This window comes from Morone saxatilis, unplaced genomic scaffold (assembly GCF_004916995.1).
Source record: "Morone saxatilis isolate NCDOM2014 unplaced genomic scaffold, NCSU_SB_2.0 Contig18, whole genome shotgun sequence".
In the NCBI taxonomy this organism is placed as follows: domain Eukaryota; kingdom Metazoa; phylum Chordata; class Actinopteri; family Moronidae; genus Morone; species Morone saxatilis.
This window is the reverse complement of record NW_023339740.1, coordinates 10,676,407-10,693,289: the sequence shown is the minus strand read 5'-3', so window position 1 is coordinate 10,693,289 and position 16,883 is coordinate 10,676,407. Positions and strand designations below refer to the sequence as shown.

General features: G+C 41.4%; 1 protein-coding gene across 3 annotated transcripts in view; it reads left to right on the top strand.

Moving 5' to 3' along the window:
- The window catches only part of LOC118328585 (arf-GAP with coiled-coil, ANK repeat and PH domain-containing protein 3-like), a 58,214-nt gene extending 42,482 nt beyond the window's left edge, over positions 1-15,732 (top strand). The window contains exons 11-26 of one of the 3 annotated variants that reach the window (XM_035662369.1): positions 4,597-4,709; positions 5,068-5,119; positions 5,281-5,381; positions 5,565-5,676; positions 5,790-6,013; positions 6,815-6,884; positions 7,010-7,104; positions 7,249-7,469; positions 7,602-7,694; positions 7,927-8,019; positions 8,279-8,502; positions 8,787-8,896; positions 9,217-9,327; positions 9,991-10,052; positions 13,981-14,030; positions 14,783-15,732. In XM_035662369.1, coding sequence (XP_035518262.1) covers positions 4,597-4,709; positions 5,068-5,119; positions 5,281-5,381; positions 5,565-5,676; positions 5,790-6,013; positions 6,815-6,884; positions 7,010-7,104; positions 7,249-7,469; positions 7,602-7,694; positions 7,927-8,019; positions 8,279-8,502; positions 8,787-8,896; positions 9,217-9,327; positions 9,991-10,052; positions 13,981-14,030; positions 14,783-14,851 — 1,800 coding nt within the window. In that variant the 3' untranslated portion in view covers positions 14,852-15,732. Of the gene's footprint in view, positions 1-4,596; positions 4,710-5,067; positions 5,120-5,280; positions 5,382-5,564; positions 5,677-5,789; positions 6,014-6,814; positions 6,885-7,009; positions 7,105-7,248; positions 7,470-7,601; positions 7,695-7,926; positions 8,020-8,278; positions 8,503-8,786; positions 8,897-9,216; positions 9,328-9,990 lie in introns of all 3 variants that reach the window. The other 2 variants (XM_035662368.1, XM_035662370.1) reach the window with 2 other exon arrangements.
- The last annotated feature ends 1,151 nt before the right edge of the window (positions 15,733-16,883 follow it).

The window sequence follows — 16,883 nt, the reverse complement described above, 5'->3', positions numbered from 1 at the left end:
CACAGGCCTCAGGTGTGTCCAGTTTGCTGACGACCCTCTGCCACGCCCACTTAAAGTACCTGCACAGAAAGACAAGCCACACAACCAGGAACAAGACGACAAGGTGGAGTGGGTCGTCACAATTAATAACAGGTATTAGGGTAATTTCACAGCTGGAATTGGTACTTTTATGAGTAAGGATGGTCATTTAAGATTTGTGTGGAGATAATAAGTAAGTAGCCCCAGCTTGCTCTTATGATACTATAAATCAGATGTTGGAATATTTAACACTAATCAAAATGCCCCAGATAGCTTTTACATTTTATTTTGAGTTGCCAAACCCTTATGATCCTTGTTTCAGTCCGTATAAGAATGGATATATTCTCTTAATCCAATGAAATAAGCATACAGTAGTAAAATGGTCCAGACGCAGCTGTCTGTGCTCTTTGATGCTGTCCTCTACTGAAGGTCCAGGTCAATATGTCACTAGAGACTGGAGAGATATGACCGTGAATGATGCCAGCTTCAACCCCCTTTCCTCCTCTCTCCACTGCCACAGTGCCAAAATCAACAGATGGCATTACGGCACACAGTAGTTGGTTGAATGTGAATGCAAGTGACAGAAAAAGTCAGAGAGCAAAGGACAGATAAAGAGAGAAGAAGACAAATGAAAAAGTGGAGTCCGGTTTCAGGTTTTTTTTTGTGTTTTGTTATTTATGCATCAGAAACTTTATATCTGATGAACTCACTTAAGCTTCTTTCTCTGCTCCGTTTTATACATTTTGCAAACTCGTTATCAGTTTCATATTTAGGTCAAACATCGTCTGTGCCAACCACAAAGACTAAACACTGGGCCTGTCAAAACAAGAATTTTCCAAAGAGCATGATGATTGTGTCAGACTAGATTGATTACTAATGAAGATGCACAAATGACCCATAGAAGGGAAAGACAGGCAGCATCCAAAGATTCAGGAGAAAATGTTTCCATGATCCATTTCAGAATTTCTTCCTTTCTTTTTTTTTTTTTTAAAGCTGCCCCAGACGTATGCAAATGTAGCGGTGCAGGAAGTAAAGCCACGAGACAGCAGAGTCTGTGAATTATAGATGGTATACATCCTTTATTAATAGACCATTAAGTAACTGCAGCAGTCATACTCAGAGGAGAATAAGATAGCTTCATTATGAATGTAGTTTAGGCTAAATTTGGAACTTTGGGGGGGTTGTCTTTCAGTGAGAGGAAGATGAGAAATAAAAAGAAGAGGTGTGTGATATGTCAGCTCAGTGGTGTAATAGAACATTAAAATCATCTCATGCCAAAACAGTGATCTTATCAACAGTGAGGAATTATTTTAATCTCTACATTCACAGTCTTTTACTTCTCTTTTTTTGCGTTGCTCTTTGTCTCGCCTTTACTTTCACTGTTTTTGTTAAATCTGCGATTGACTGATTGATTTACATCTCCCTCTCTCTCGCTCCACAGATCACATGCTGCCTCGTTCTCCTCTCGCTTTTCTTTCACTGCCGTCTTTTATGTGTGACTTCATTGTGGCTCCCTGGGGGATTGTTACCTCGGCTCTCTCCTCCTCCATTGTTACAGTGTTTGGCTGTAACTTTTTAAGTCAGAGAGAGGTAAACAGACAGAGAGAGAGAGAGAGAGAGAGAGAGAGAGAGAATCACAGAGAAATCAGCTGGAGAGCAAACATTTTATAATGTGTTAAACATTTACAATGAAGGCCACATTTTATGACCTTGTGTCAGTTCAACTGATTCAGCTGAATTATAACCTTAATCAGTGTAATTACAGTAACTGGGTTATACTGACACCTACTGTGTTTTTTGACCTTTGTTCCTTGGCCTCTCCTCACATTTCCTGTCTTCTGTGAAACTATGGAATAAAGGGTTCCCAACAACTGTAGGCCTATCCCAGACACAATATAAGGAGGCTGCATTGTGCTGGAGTGTGTTATTAAACAGGTATATCAGGTTTTTGGTTCACCCAGGCCTGTGTTATATGCAAATCACTGTGTTATATGCAAATCACTGTGTTATATGCAAATCATGGTGTCTAGTAAAATAATAAAACTGACAATGTGAATCAAAATCTCTGACAGTCTCACAGACAGTGGTGCAATGTCAGTGGGTACATTTACTTAAACACAAAACAATCAATTGATTTATCCCTAATTTAAAAAATCATCAATTGCAGTCCTTTACAAAATAGTTAAAAATATCCTTCAACTCAACTACAGCAGTGAAATGCTGCTTTTATATTAATGCATTAACAATCTAATGATATTTAATAGTATAACAGTCAGAGGGGGGACATTTTTCTGCATTGGGTACTTTAGGTTACTTTCTTTACCACTGCTCACATGTATTTTAACATATATGAGAATAATCCATTCTGCAAACATATTTTGTGGGCCCCTGGTTTTCATACAGGCCGCTTTGTAGCCGCTGCATTGGACACTTGTGCGCTGCAATCCGTGGCCCTGGCTGATTTAAGGTGGGAAGAGGGGACTCCGGGCTGGTGTTTGGGGAGCAATAATGTCAGCTTGATTAAGCAGGAATAGTGTTGAGAGCCGCGGACAGATGGAAAGCTGACTTCCCCAAAAGTGAGGGTGAAGCCCCCCGGCCTTCAGAATACCCAGAGAGGAGCCTTAAATCGCGGCGCGGGGCTGGGAGGAGGCTGTAAAATGAAACGTTTGATGTACGGCAGCCGCGACGGGGTCAGCGGGGCACGAGGACCCTGTGACAGCTGTATGATAATGAGAGCTCGCGCCAGATCCACGCGGCCGGACCAGTCGACAGGTGGCATTGAGTGGAGGAACGCCACGAGCGCGCTGCGGTTGGCTGTGACAGTCTCTCATCCGGACTCGTGTTGGATGCGCGTGCGTTTCTCCCGGTTCCTCCGCAGCACCAAGTTACACATTGTATAGATGGTCTCTTCCCTCCGACGAGCATCTATTTATTTATTGACGCATTATTTATTTATTTATTTCTTATTAAGTGAATCTGTTCTCACTGAGTTTGAGATGCTGTTGGATGTCAGTGTGGTTAAGATGAAGATATTTGGCAGGCTGGACTACACACTGGTGAGGAGCATCATTTATTTCGAGTTTTCTTTAGCTTTGAGTCTGTTTGTCACTGACCGAGCTCATAAAGTGAACTATTATTTTACAAATTAGTTTTTACAGTGATAATTAGGCCACATTTAATACAAAAGCTTAAACCACAAACTGGGGCTGTTAGGGTCATGGCAGCCAGAGGTTTGCTATATGTCAGATAGTAATAGATAGTAATAGTGTTGTGTCTTCAGACGTGTTCTAATGTTTTTTTTTGTTCAACTAGGCCTATGTGGAATTTAAAGTGTTTTCCTCAGAGTTGATAAATATGGACTTTGAGTCTATCCAGTTGTCTGTTGCATAATGCTCCTTTAGAATCTAGTGTCTGTGTTGTTTCTTTGGAGGAAACACCTCTGAGCTCTGAATGCATCATCAGCCAGCAGGGAGACAGACTGCTGTGTCACCATGTGTATGCTTTACATGGCCAGAAGGTTTTCACACAAATCTATAGAGTTTTTATATTATATGTTATTATAAAATATGTTGCTTGAAATATAGCAGCTATATTCTAGTTTTAGTTTCACATGTTGCTATACCAGGGCACCGTCAGTACATGATGACATCAGTGTGCAATTATATTATTTAATGATCTTTTATAGAGAAGTGATACAACAATGAGAGTGTGCGTCTATGTGTGTGTGTGTGTGTGTGTGTGTGTGTGTGTGTGTGTACAGCTTGCCCAGTATAACCTTACCTGAAACAACCAAAGGCCTCTTAACAATAGTGAAACCTAACCTTTAAATCTGTGTTGTTCATCTCGCAGAGCAGGTGGCATTTGGCTTTCAGTTTGTTTCTTTTGACATCCAGCTCTGTGTGGACAACGCAGACAAACAAATAGAGACGTTCTTAGTTAACAGGTAGAGAGGTGCGGATTTGATGTATTCTTTAAAGGCAAACGTATGAACAGATGGCCAGTGTGGAGAGGTTAGAGCTTGATTTTTGTGGAGGAACACAAACACATAGCAGAGGAATTGTGGAGCAGTAGCATTGTGTCAGCACAGCTACTGTATGTGGTGCTGATAAGGCACTATCTCTTGATATCTTAAGGTGGACTTTTACACATATTGCTCCACAGTGTCACCTGATGTAATCTTTGTGCAATGTGTTCAGCCTTACTTTAGCCTCAGCTGAGCTTTACAGTGAATTTCTACACTTTTTTTGACTATCCCTTACGTTGGAGTCTCTTTAGGAAAGCAAAGGCTTCGCAGCCAGTATGGACAGGAAAAATGACAGGAATTGATTACAGCCACTAGTAACTCTTTCAAAGTACATATGAGCATGATGGGAATTTTTAAAGACACATTTGAGGGAAAAATGTCAGCCATCATAAAATACGGCTATGATTCGTAGAGCTGAACGGATGACTCCTGTCGTTTTTGATGGTGACAGTAGTGTTGTTTTTGCAGAGCAGGAGCAAAGAGCGTATCTACAGGAACAAACCACGTCAGGAAAACTAACATTGATCTTGTGTGCCTTTGTGTTCGCCCTACAGGACTTTTCTTACGATGACCCCAAGTTGGAATTCAATGTGGATGCACCCAATGGTGTGGTCATGGAGGGCTACCTCTTCAAGAGAGCCAGCAACGCTTTCAAGACCTGGAACAGGTAAAATAGAAGTGAAGACGGAGAGCATAACAAAGATCAACTTACAATTCAAAAGACTCCTTAATACAATCTAATGAGTTAATCAGGAACACAGGGTTCATAGATTAAGGGATTAATGTTCTGAACTCCCTGTTTTCTGTATGCATGACTTGTTCTTTAAAAAGTGGCTTGGATAAGAAAGAAGAATGGCCTTCGCCTCATTCCAAGAATCACTTAGTGCTCATCTATAGATTTATTATTCACCATTGTAATGGACGGTGCTTTTTCCTTGCAGGGCCAATATCAGCATGTAGACATTTGATTGATCATGTCTGTCTCACAAAAACTGTCTAACTTAATTCCTTCTTCCCTCCTCAAGGCGGTGGTTTTCTATACAAAACAGCCAACTGGTCTACCAAAAGAAACTCAAGGTATGTTTGGTGTTTTTTTTTAGTCCAGTTATTAATACTTTGCATGGTGGTGGAGAGGAATGGGGTCATGCACTGTCCCTACCTAGCCAGACTAAAATGCTTTGAGTAGCTTGCAGTACATAGGGCAGAGTTGTTGTGACACTCCTCTCTGCCAATGCCAGGACTCTTTGACGGTGGTGGTGGAGGACCTGAGGCTGTGCTCAGTCAAACCATGTGAAGATAATGAGAGAAGGTTCTGCTTTGAGGTGGTTTCACCCACTAAGTAAGTGTGTGTGGGTGTGTGTGTGTGTGTGTGGTTTTGTTGCGCTTTGTGATTTTCACTGTGGAAATCAATTGTTACATTGACTACATCATTTACTCATCAGCAAATAACCATGTAGCTTTAGAGCATTCCTATAGACAGTTGTGAACAGGTATTATATAACATGCATCTATAAACCTGCAGGAGCTGTATGCTGCAGGCTGAGTCTGAGAAGCTGCGGCAGGCTTGGATCCAGGCAGTCCAGGCAAGCATCGCCTCTGCTTACAAAGACATCGCCGACAATTACTACATTGAGGTATGAACACGTACAGCAACCGTCTTGTGATAACACACAAATGTAATTTCTTTTCATTACAAACTGGTCCCAGGTAGCTTCAGAACCTCTGACCTGTCCACCTGTCTCTGCAGCGTTTGGACCGGACAGCCTCGCCCTCCACCAGCAGCATCGACTCTGCCAGCGAGCCCAGAGAGAGGGCTGATAGGGGGGTTCGGGGAGGTGGGGAAAGCCTCCTCCAGAGGGTGCAGAGCCTGCCAGGGAACGAGCTGTGCTGTGACTGCGGCCAAACGGCGCCCTGCTGGGCATCCATCAACCTGGGAGTGCTGCTCTGCATCGAGTGCTCAGGAATCCACAGGTAACTGCACTTATAGTTAGGGTAATGTACTTTAGAAGCCATTTTTAAAATGCATATCTTAAAATTCTTTTCATATCCAGATAGCAATCAATGAATCAAACACTCTGTGTCACTGAAATGAAAATGATTTACTGGCTTACCACTACCACTACTGCCTGTCTACCTACCTGGATCTCTGCCCGTGCGCTCACTGCTGCACTGTTGGTGGAGTAACTTTAAAAGGAAGGGTGGGATTTTTTCCATTGGATACTTCACAATGTAGCTGTATCTTGCTAGTTTCTCTAATGATACCTACCCCAACAGTTCAAGAGAGTTTGTTAAGAGCCAGAAAAAACCACACACAACCTTTATAAGTTATGTAAGTTGTGTCACTTACTCTCACTGAACTGGTTTTGTCAGTTTGAAATACCATAGCAAGGTGTAGCAGCTTAAAACAATTTAGGTGGTGATGCCAGCCTCACATTGACCTCCTTTCTGATTGGCCACTGTCTGCCCGAGTGATCATGTTTTTTTCTGTTTCATTTATGCAAATCACATGAGCAAACATCTGCACTGAAGCATCACATGTTATTCATATCAAGTCCACTTTCCTTTATATGAAAATATGCAGCAGCAGTTACCAAGATATCTATTATGTAGTTTAAAAAAAAAAAGCATTTGTGAAACCATAACAAGATGACAATCTGCAGGCGGCCAAACTGGATTTGAAGTGACCAGTGTGGATTTTTATCAATAAGACATGGTTGTTTGTAGCTCACAGTAGCTCTTTGTAAAATCCCTTTTTCTGCTTGTTTCTTTCAGGAGTTTAGGTGTCCATTGCTCTAAAGTGCGTTCACTGACGTTAGACTCGTGGGAGCCAGAATTACTCAAGGTGCGTCTTCCCAACACATTAGCCTACAGCTTCTCCTTTCTGTGCTGTGCTTTTTTTTTTAACCACCAGAGTTTCATTTATATTTCCTTTAGTGAATATTGAACTTCTCCCTCTCTCACATTTAGCTGATGTGTGAACTGGGGAACACTGTGATCAACCAAATTTATGAGGGATCCTGCGAGGAGCTGGGAGCGAAAAAACCAGGACCGTCTAGTTCAAGGTCAGTCTTGACAGGAGGAGCATTTGGCAAAGAAATAGAGCATTGTGACTACATTTTGACACCACTCTCAATTCAGTTAGGTTAAAAATACATGTCTTCGCCAGGATGCACCCAATTATCTGTCATGTTTGTGATTACCTCCAGACAGGAGAAAGAGGCCTGGATCAAGTCTAAATACGTGGAGAAACGCTTCCTGAAGAAGATGAGTGGAAGCGAGGCACTGGTGGAGGGTGAAAGGAAGTCCCGGCCCTGGACAGTGAAGAAGTGCCATCGACACAACAGCTCTGTTCGGGCCCCCAACAAGGCTCGCAGGAAATACCATCGCTACGAGCCAGGCAACGCTTCACCTGCAAACCTCTCAGCGGGTGCGTATGGAGAATGAACTTCTCTGTTGTCATAAACGTTAGCACAAGGCTCTTAAAACCAATAGCTGAAAGATATTGTACCGATACAGTCTGAAGCCCAGACTGAAATCTTGATATTTTGTCCTTCGGCAGCAGCTGCAGCAAAGTTTCGCCGGGACTCCCTGTTCTGTCCAGATGAGCTGGATTCGCTATTTTCCTACTTTGACACTGGCTCTGGTCCTCGCAGTAAGTCCACTACACAGTCACTGCATACAGGCACAGTGCACTTGCAATATTGCTGTAGATTTTCAGATGCAGAAGATGCAGGTAGGAACAGAAGAACTCACAAACGGAGGTTCATTTTGGAATTTCTGACATGTTTTCGATTAATTGTAGCAGTTATGGTGGTGGGTGTATGAGCAGTATGTGCTGTGTAATCATTAACGTGTCCGTGGCTTGGCGATGCTTGGCCCTGCAGGTCTTAGCAGCGACAGCGGCCTGGGAGGAAGTACTGATGGCAGCACAGACATCCTGGTTTTTGGCTCAGTGGTGGACAGCGTCACAGAAGAAGGTATGTTAGCTGACGCAAGAACATCATCATATTGTTTAGAATATAAAGGAGTTTTTATGGGAACGCAGAAACCTGAAATACAACTAAATGTGTGTTGAATTTTTTTAAAAATAAATTGGCCTTGTGTATTGACAGGAGCAGCCTAAACAATTTACCTGATTACCTAAATGAAACCAGGCTACATTCCCTCTGAGAGTTTTAGATATTTTCCTATTTAATTTAATCGTTGCCATTTTCCTGTTACCTTACCTACCCTCAGAGGAGGAGTCAGAGGAGTCCTCCAGTGGTGAGGTAGAGATCGAACAGGAAGTGTCTTCGGACCCTGAAGACCCGAGAGAGCTGCACCCCGGGGCGCTCCTCCACCGTTCCTCCCGTCTACACAACCTGCCTCTCATGGCCGAGGCATTGGCGCACGGGGCTGACGTACACACTGCTAGTGAGGAGGAGGAGGGGAAAACGCCACTCATTCAGGCCGTGATCGGGGTGAGATACCGTGTTTACTGTGCACTGTTTGACAGGAAGTGAACGATTAAAAGTGAATTACTGAACCTTTTATTGCCATTGCCATAAATACTACATGGAGTCTGTCTGGGTTAAAAAATTAAAACAGCTAAACTGCTAAAGATTACAATCCTAGATTTTATGATACCATAAACACAGTCATGAACAACATCCACAGCCATAAATCATCATCACAAAAAGGCCAATTATGAGACTCAAAGCAAGTACACTAACATAACAACTCTGTCTGTCTGTCCGTCTATCAGGGCTCTCTGATAGCTTGTGAGTTCCTGCTACAGAACGGAGCCGATGTGAACCAGAGGGACATGAGAGGCAGAGGCCCACTGCACCATGCCACCTACCTGGGACACACAGGGTGAGAAACAGGGTAGCTCCTGGTACATGTCCCAGCCTGAATGTAATAAGAATAAAATGCAGAAGCCGTAGGCGTTTCTGTTGGATTCTTCACTGCAGCTGCTCACAGACAAATTTCCATTGAAGCAGCCCCCGTAGACAAATCAGTGAATTGGATTATTTCATATCCGTCCGCTTGATCTGCTCTTCCGATGTTTCTGCTAATTATTCTATATGAATTTAATGCTCCATTATATAATCTTTCACATTACACCTCTTATGGTTTATCAATAACTCTTATATTCACCTCTTTTCTTTGTGTCTGCATTTTGTTATGTACAGTCAGGTGTGTCTGTTCCTGAAGAGAGGAGCGTCGCAGACGGAGGTGGATGAGCAGGGTCATGACCCACTAAGTATCGCTGTCCAGGCTGCCAATGCAGACATTGTCACCCTGTGAGTAATCCTCACAAATACCTTTTTAGTCGCATGAGCGAGTTCCTCATGAACATTAATACATTGGTGCCAACCATTCATGCTCGAGAACTGTTGGTTAAAATGACTTAGGACTAATCAAAAGTAGTAGATCCTGTCCTTCAACAAGTAACAAGCTAGAAATCTGATAATCAGTTTTTTCAAAGATCTCATGTTATTGGTAATATGGGATGCACGTGTGACTACAGGATTATACTGCTCCAGGCTGTGTTTTCACTCAAAATGCACTGTGATAGAATAAAACATTCTTAAATGTTTGACAAAATAATCTTTACGCAGGGTCTACCTATTAGCTTTTCAACATCATCTCAGTTGAAAGCTCAGAAAAAAGCTAATTTTGTCAAACTACCGTTTCCATCCTCAAGAAAGAGCTTAAATATCTAACTGTTATTTAATGGGACAAAATACATTTTCAATTGTATCCCTCATTGTTGTCTTCACTTTCCTCCACTGTGGTTTATCTCACTTGCTGCTTCTCACCACATTTCCATTCTCACGCTCTCCTGCCACCTCAATGTCTCACTCCTGTCTCTCCCTGTTTATTTCTGTCTTTTCTCACCTGCCTTCTGTCCCCTTATTAACCCATTTCTCATTTATGCTCCCACGTTTTGTCTCTCCTTCCAGGTTGCGTCTAGCGCGGATGAACGAGGAAATGCGAGAAGCGGAGGCTCCCTTGGGTCAACCAGGTCAATACCACAGCAGCAGCCCCACTGAGCAGCAGTATAGGAAGTGCATCCAGGAATTCATCTGCCTCACAATAGAGGAATGCTAGGGGTCACTTCTGTGTCCAGGAGCATAGCTCGTGCTCTCTCCCTCTCTCCATACATATATATAAATATATATATTCCTCCTAAAGTCGCCCCTAGACACTGATCTCAAGTCTGTTACTTACGTAGATCTAGGCTTACGGGCAACTTCTTGAGGTTGTCTGAGGAGAGAAGAGCGTACCACTTACTCATTATGAGGGGCGTTGTCTGGGGAGACCCCTGATGGACCTTTTTAACTATACTGACACTACACTCCATTTTTCTGCATCACCACTGCTTGCCATTACTCGGCACCACCCATGCTATGCTAGCTACATGACACACACACAGTAAAATGACATCTGCTTTTTGGTGTTTTGCTAACGGGGTTGTCCTTTAACTTATCATAACATGGTGTAACCTCTTGTGTAAGGGTGCGGGTTTACTGTTGACTAGCAGCTCTTACTTCTAAAGAATCTCGCTGCATTAACCCCCTACACTTTATATATATCCAGACTCACCTGTGTGACATCCAACTTACCCATCTCTTCTTAATCGGAAATGTAAATATACATATTTAGAAGTTATATGGGTAATCTTTAAACTATGTGCTGTGGCATGAGGTGAAAAAATGGTACTGTTCCATTGCTAAAAGAAAAAGAGTAACTGACAAGCTAGAGTAGAGGTGGGCAGTGCTGTTTACTGTGTATAAAGAGGGATCAGGAAGGGAAATTTAATGTAAAACTGTGACAAAAATACTGAAGGGCTTGTGGAGAAGAGACCCTTGCCTGCTTTGTAAGATACTTTGTGATGTGAGTGAGTGAGTGAGTGAGTGGACAGGAGAGTAAATGAGGGCATGTGTCAAAGAATACTGAGAGACAGAGTTAAATCGTATTATATTATGATACATTATGTAAAAGAAAAAAAAGAAACTGCACTTTTCCCATCTACAGTATTATAATTTTGTTTTATTTTCATTCAGTTCGTTTTTACATTGTTCTTGTCTAGTCATTGTCAAGTGTCAAGTTATTGTCTACCTATTGTCTTATTTTATTTATGTTTATCTCCCCAGAGGACCAGTGCAATGCATTCTTTGATGCAGTCTACTTCCACATTTCTGTTAACGATTGTGTCATTTTGTTCTGAAAGCATTACATGGAATTTATGACAGTATTTAGATTACGCAATGTAATAGCACTCATAAAAGACTTGCTTTCATTTTCCCTGTGGAGTGGCCTTACATTGAAGTATGATTATTGGTATTTAAACACACCACTAAAAGAGATTCTCTGGTAACAGACTCTAGTTACAATGTACTGTTTTATTCATCTGACATCCATTGCGTAACTAGTGAGGATTAAAATTTGCCTAGTTGTCAAACTGAAGGGCAGACAAACCAGAGCAGCAAGTTCGCAGTGTAGGGAGGGAATGTATAAAACTGGATTCATATCTCTCCCTTAAACAGTTCTTCTGTTCACTATACAAAGTGATTCACAACACCTCCATTTTGTTGTAAATATTCATCCATGTTACAATATCTTGTGGTGAGATGAAGGAGCACATGTCTTTAGAACAGTTTACACACTTGAGGGGTCAAAGGACTTATATATCTGGCTTCCCTCACTGGTCAATGCTTACAGTATTCTCTGCATGCTTTGCCAGAATTGTTTTTGGGAGGTTCAACATCGTTTGCATTCTGAGCATGATAAAATATCTTTCTATGGTTTGTTCACATCGTGCAGTGCAGTCCTGTGGAATAAGCATGTACCACCATGACCCCTCTGGTGTTTCTTACTTTTTGCACCTCTGTGCCATTCTTCCATCCACAGATTAAATCTGTGGTGACTTCCTCATTCTTGTCTTTTTTTTGTTTCCACAAAAGCTTGCGACCAGTAATTTTTAATGTTGTAGTTTATTTTTCTCTGCCAAAGACTTTTTAAAGGGAAAGTTTCTGACATTGCTGTGTAATATCACCATTTTTTTGGTTTGTTTTTTAAAAAACTGAAACTGTTAAGAGTAGATACAACATAGTCTTACCATGCTTTGTGAAGTGACAGAGTGGTAGAAACACTGTTGGTGTACTCATTTGTTCAAAAGAGGTTACAGAAATGTGACAGACCTGAGAGATTTTGATATGGCAGGTGATAATCTGCAATAGTTCAATGTACTGCAAGTAGAACCAGTCTAGGGGGTGATGTGATGCTACTGTGACCAAACTGTTAAGGGCCCTCGCCCTAGCGGACGTATTAAATGTTGTGTCCATTGTGTGTATTGACATAGGAGTGGTTAAAGGTGCTGTTTAAAGCAAACATGATGTAAATAGTACACTTGTGTATTTTAACTCAACGCCAACTGTCTGCCTCTCAGCATTCAATCACAGATCCTGACTGTCTGATCTGTTTTATGTTTGTCTTTTTATTCTCTTCCAAAAAGAAAAAAAAACAACAACCTGTCAGTCAAAACTGTAACACAGTTCTGCACTACTTGGAGGCGTTCTTCTGTTCACTGACATTTGGATATCTTTGGAATACTTTCTTCTTTGTCTTTAGAAGCACTGAGGGGGAAAAAAGAAAACAAACTGCATACAATAAAACTGATAAACTCTTGATGAACTAACCCTGCTTCCTGCTTGTTGCTCTGATTTCTGTTTCCTGTCTCATCTCTTATGCATAACATTCTTTCAACATTGCAGCAATTTATTTGAAAATATCGAAAATAGTTGCTCAAAATGATCAATGGATAAATATTATACATATATATGTATGAACATTGTCAGATGTTGGGAGAATGCTATTTTATTACAATCTGATCTGGTGTCTTTTGGTCTATAACAAACTTTTGGGTAGCACTTGGCTTATTCAAAGCAATAAAATGGTTTCCTTCATGATAAACATAAACTCAGACATCTCCAGACTAGGGTGACCAGATTCCAACAAACTTAATGTGGGACAAAGAGTATGTTTTTGTGGGACAATGTGGAACACGTTACCAGTGTGGAGAGGTATTCTGCCCTTTAGCTCGTAAAATCTCTATGCTTTGCCCTTTAGATGATTTAGTAGCATACAGGTTTGGCTTTTAGCATTTGAAGGATTGAACAAATTTATTTGAATGCAACTTTCCCACCTCATACGTAGTAAGTAAATACAGTAAGCATAAAAAGAAGCTTTTCGAGTTTCACAGTTTTTATTATGGCCTTATGCCATAGTCTGCAATAGTCATCTTCCACCGACTTCACCCAGTTATAAGTAGTTTCCTAGTGTTTTTTGTAGCTGCATTTCCTTTTCTTTGTAGTAGTTTCTATCATATTCTGCTTAAATCTGCATAGCTGTCTGACTTTGTGGTGACTTGCAATTTTACCCATTGGGCATAGCAAAGATGGGTTAACCAGCACTTGACCCATGTGAGCGTGGTTGCATTGACATCAAACACAGCCCCATGGTGACAACCATCCCTGCTTTTTTCACAGCTAGTGGATAAAAAACTGATTTTGGAAAACATCTGTCATGCAGTGATTTGACTTTTGAAAACAATGGATAAAAATGCTGTGCAGTCCCACATAAAGTGGGACACCTGGTCACCCTACTCAAGACTGACAATAAATTAAAGATCACTTTAGTGTTTAGTGTCTTGTGTGTTTCAAACAGTGCCTCAGTTTGTAGCCTGCAGCATCAACACTGTGCCTTGAATAATTCAGTGTATCCAGCGTGTAAAAGATTTATGTGATCTCACCAGCATTGTTGCACCATCATTGAAAAATGTTCTCACACGTCAGAAATGTCTAATTCCACGCTTTACATTTGAGGCAAACAGCACATTTCCACTTGAGGAATAAACACTGACTGACCTATCATTGCTTCTGTTACCACAGGGGTTGCCACGGGCAGCAGGAGAGTTAAACCCACTGATGTTCGGGATAGAGTGAGTGAAGCATCCTGGGCCGTCTTACTTGGGAATCAGTGTGATACTGTGATTCTCTCTTCTCTGGTGGTTGTGATCTTTAAGGTGTCTTGCTCTGTAGCCTTCTCTGTTGCACAGAAACACACACACTGGGAGAATATATGGTGGTGTCTGGAATTGTTTTTGTCTCTAAGGGTAATATTAGCATTGTGTCCTCAGAAAAAGATGTTTAGAGGCGCAGCTACCACGCACTATATAGTAGGTACTATTTCACATAGAATGGGTAAGTATGTTAAACACACTTCATATTATAAAATGTAAGTCAGAATATTAAGCACATGAACTGATCCCAGGATGACGTAGGAGAGGAATGGACAGGATGCTAACCACTCCTTCCCTGCAAGTTCCTGATTTTCTGTTCTGAAAACGAACCATTTACAAGGATAATCTTTCAGAAAATGTGCATAAAATAAGAAAAATAAGAATGAGTCACATATAGTATATCCTGACAGACTGAGAAGCTTCACTCCATCTTGATGCTTTGCGCTTTCATTTCATGTTTTACCTGCTCTTTCTTTCTTCCTGAACAGTGAAATATTGGAGATTGCAGTATTTTCTGGGTTATTGCCTTTCTGTCATGTTATTTAAAATGCTTGGTGTGTTACTCACTGATGTTAAAGGAAAGCAAAATTCAGCAGAATGGTCACTGCGGTCTCCACGGTGCCCAGCAGTGGGACAAACTCCCCCTTTGACTTCAGTATCCCTTGTTGCAGGTGACTTCTCCTGTGTTGATGTCTTTCGCGAATTTTCTCTCCTCGCGTCTCTCCAGCCCGAGAAGTTGAGGAGAAGGAGCGTACAGTTCAGCTGCTGCAAGAACCCACAATGACCACTGACCACTCAGCTCTTCAGTCACTTAGGAATCAACAGGGAAGCAGCCACTAAAAATACATTTTGATGCTGGTTCAACTTTTAATGTTTAAAACCTTGCAAGCACTACTTAAGGCACAGGCTTCTAATTGTTCTCAACTGCCCTTGTAAATATGTTTGGTCAAGGTTAGGATGATAAACCTTTGTTGTGTCAAATTGTTTTTACAGTTCAAATAGTTCTTTTGCACAGGTGTTATTTCCAGTTCTGGTAATGGCAGTGAATTAGCATGAATGAGTCATTGTAGCATGTCAGAAGATCTGCAGACATATCATGTTGTTTTTAAAGGGGCCATCCAACAATTTAGTATTGCACTTGTATGAAGTTGGGGGACTCGCAAGAGAAATATATTTTAATGAATCTTCAAAATCGAAGCAGCAGAACCTGGGACTTTTTTACTCTGAAGCTGGGACTCGACCCATACTTCAGAACACTGGAAAAACACTGGATATACATTTGCCATGATGTTACACAAAAGCATATTTTCTTAGATCATCCTTGTAGGCTATTGTAAATTTCCATGTTTTGCACAATCCCAAAATGTGTACTTTCCAGTCCCAAGCCAAAACAACCCTTGTTTTAGACATATACGCTTGCCCCAGAGCGACAGAAACAAATACACATTTTTTTCCATAGTCATACTCTCTATGATGAGTTAACTAACCTTGATGTTTAAAATTAGAGAAGTGCCTCTTTAATGTTTTGTATAATTGTATTTTGTCAACTGCAAATCCCTGATGAAATGATTTTCAAACTGTTATGCAACTTGTGGTGGAAATAAAATTGCTTAAAGTAAAAGGCCTTATAGAATGTTTTTGTGTATTTCAATCTATGTTTTCTTTTAAGCTTTGGCTAACAAATATAACCACAAGAAACGTTATGCAGCAGCACAAAGCAAGAGGGCCTCTATGGTTGCAGAAAGTGTCCTCAGAATAGACACAGAGTAATAAAGTCTGTGGTGCTTTGGTGATTAAAAGACTACAGATGTAGACTACTTAAAAAAAAAATGTATTCAAGGCTAATGATATGTATTCGATATTATCAGACTTTTTGAGTGATTATTCCAGATCAGCGTGTTTCACTATCGCGCTTTCTATGTCACGTTTCAACCGCTACGACACAAACGAAGAAGAAAACCGGAAGCGTCATTCCCCCCTGCTGGCGATAGCTAAAGCTACGTTGGTGTCATCGTCTTATCGGTTTGGGGTTTGGCAACAGAAACAACAGCCGTATTTCGTGTCCAGCCACGAATACCTATTTCCACTGGGGTCTCTGGAGAGGTATGTCTGTACTAAAAGCTCTCTAGTGAGTAAATGCGAGAGGTGTATGGCCCCGCTCCCGTTAGTGACAGAACTGTTCGTGCTAACGCCATGTTAGCTCAACATTGCTGTGGCCTAGCTACGTTAGCTAGCGTTAGCCGTTGGTATCCAACGTTAGCCGTTAGTAGCTAGCGTTAGCCGTTGGTATCCAACGTTAGCCGTTGGTAGCTAACACAGTACACACAGACAGGACTTCTCACCAGCTGTACCTTATGGCATTATCTAAATCACCGTGTCAAGTTAGCCTGCCTGGGCAGACAGTGTTGATACAATGTGATTAATAAAAATCCTCAGCTACATATGATGTCAATCCGCAGTCAGAAGTTGACCCGCTATGTTTGTTTACAGTCCGTAGTTGAGAAGCTAACTGTCCGCTGTTGGGCAACATTAACGTAACGTTAGGTTGCAAAGTAGCGGATTAGCGTCAGCTGACATTGTTGCGTTAACGCAGACGAGCTGCTCTCTGTGAGGAAGTGATAACGTTACTTCATCATTTCAACACTGACTGTGTTACAGTTCACGTACAGCTAATAGCGGCATATTGTCAGCTGTTAGCCACATGACAGTAACTACAGGTCAGTAACTACAGGTCAGTAACTACAGGTCAGTAACTACAGGTCAGTAACTACA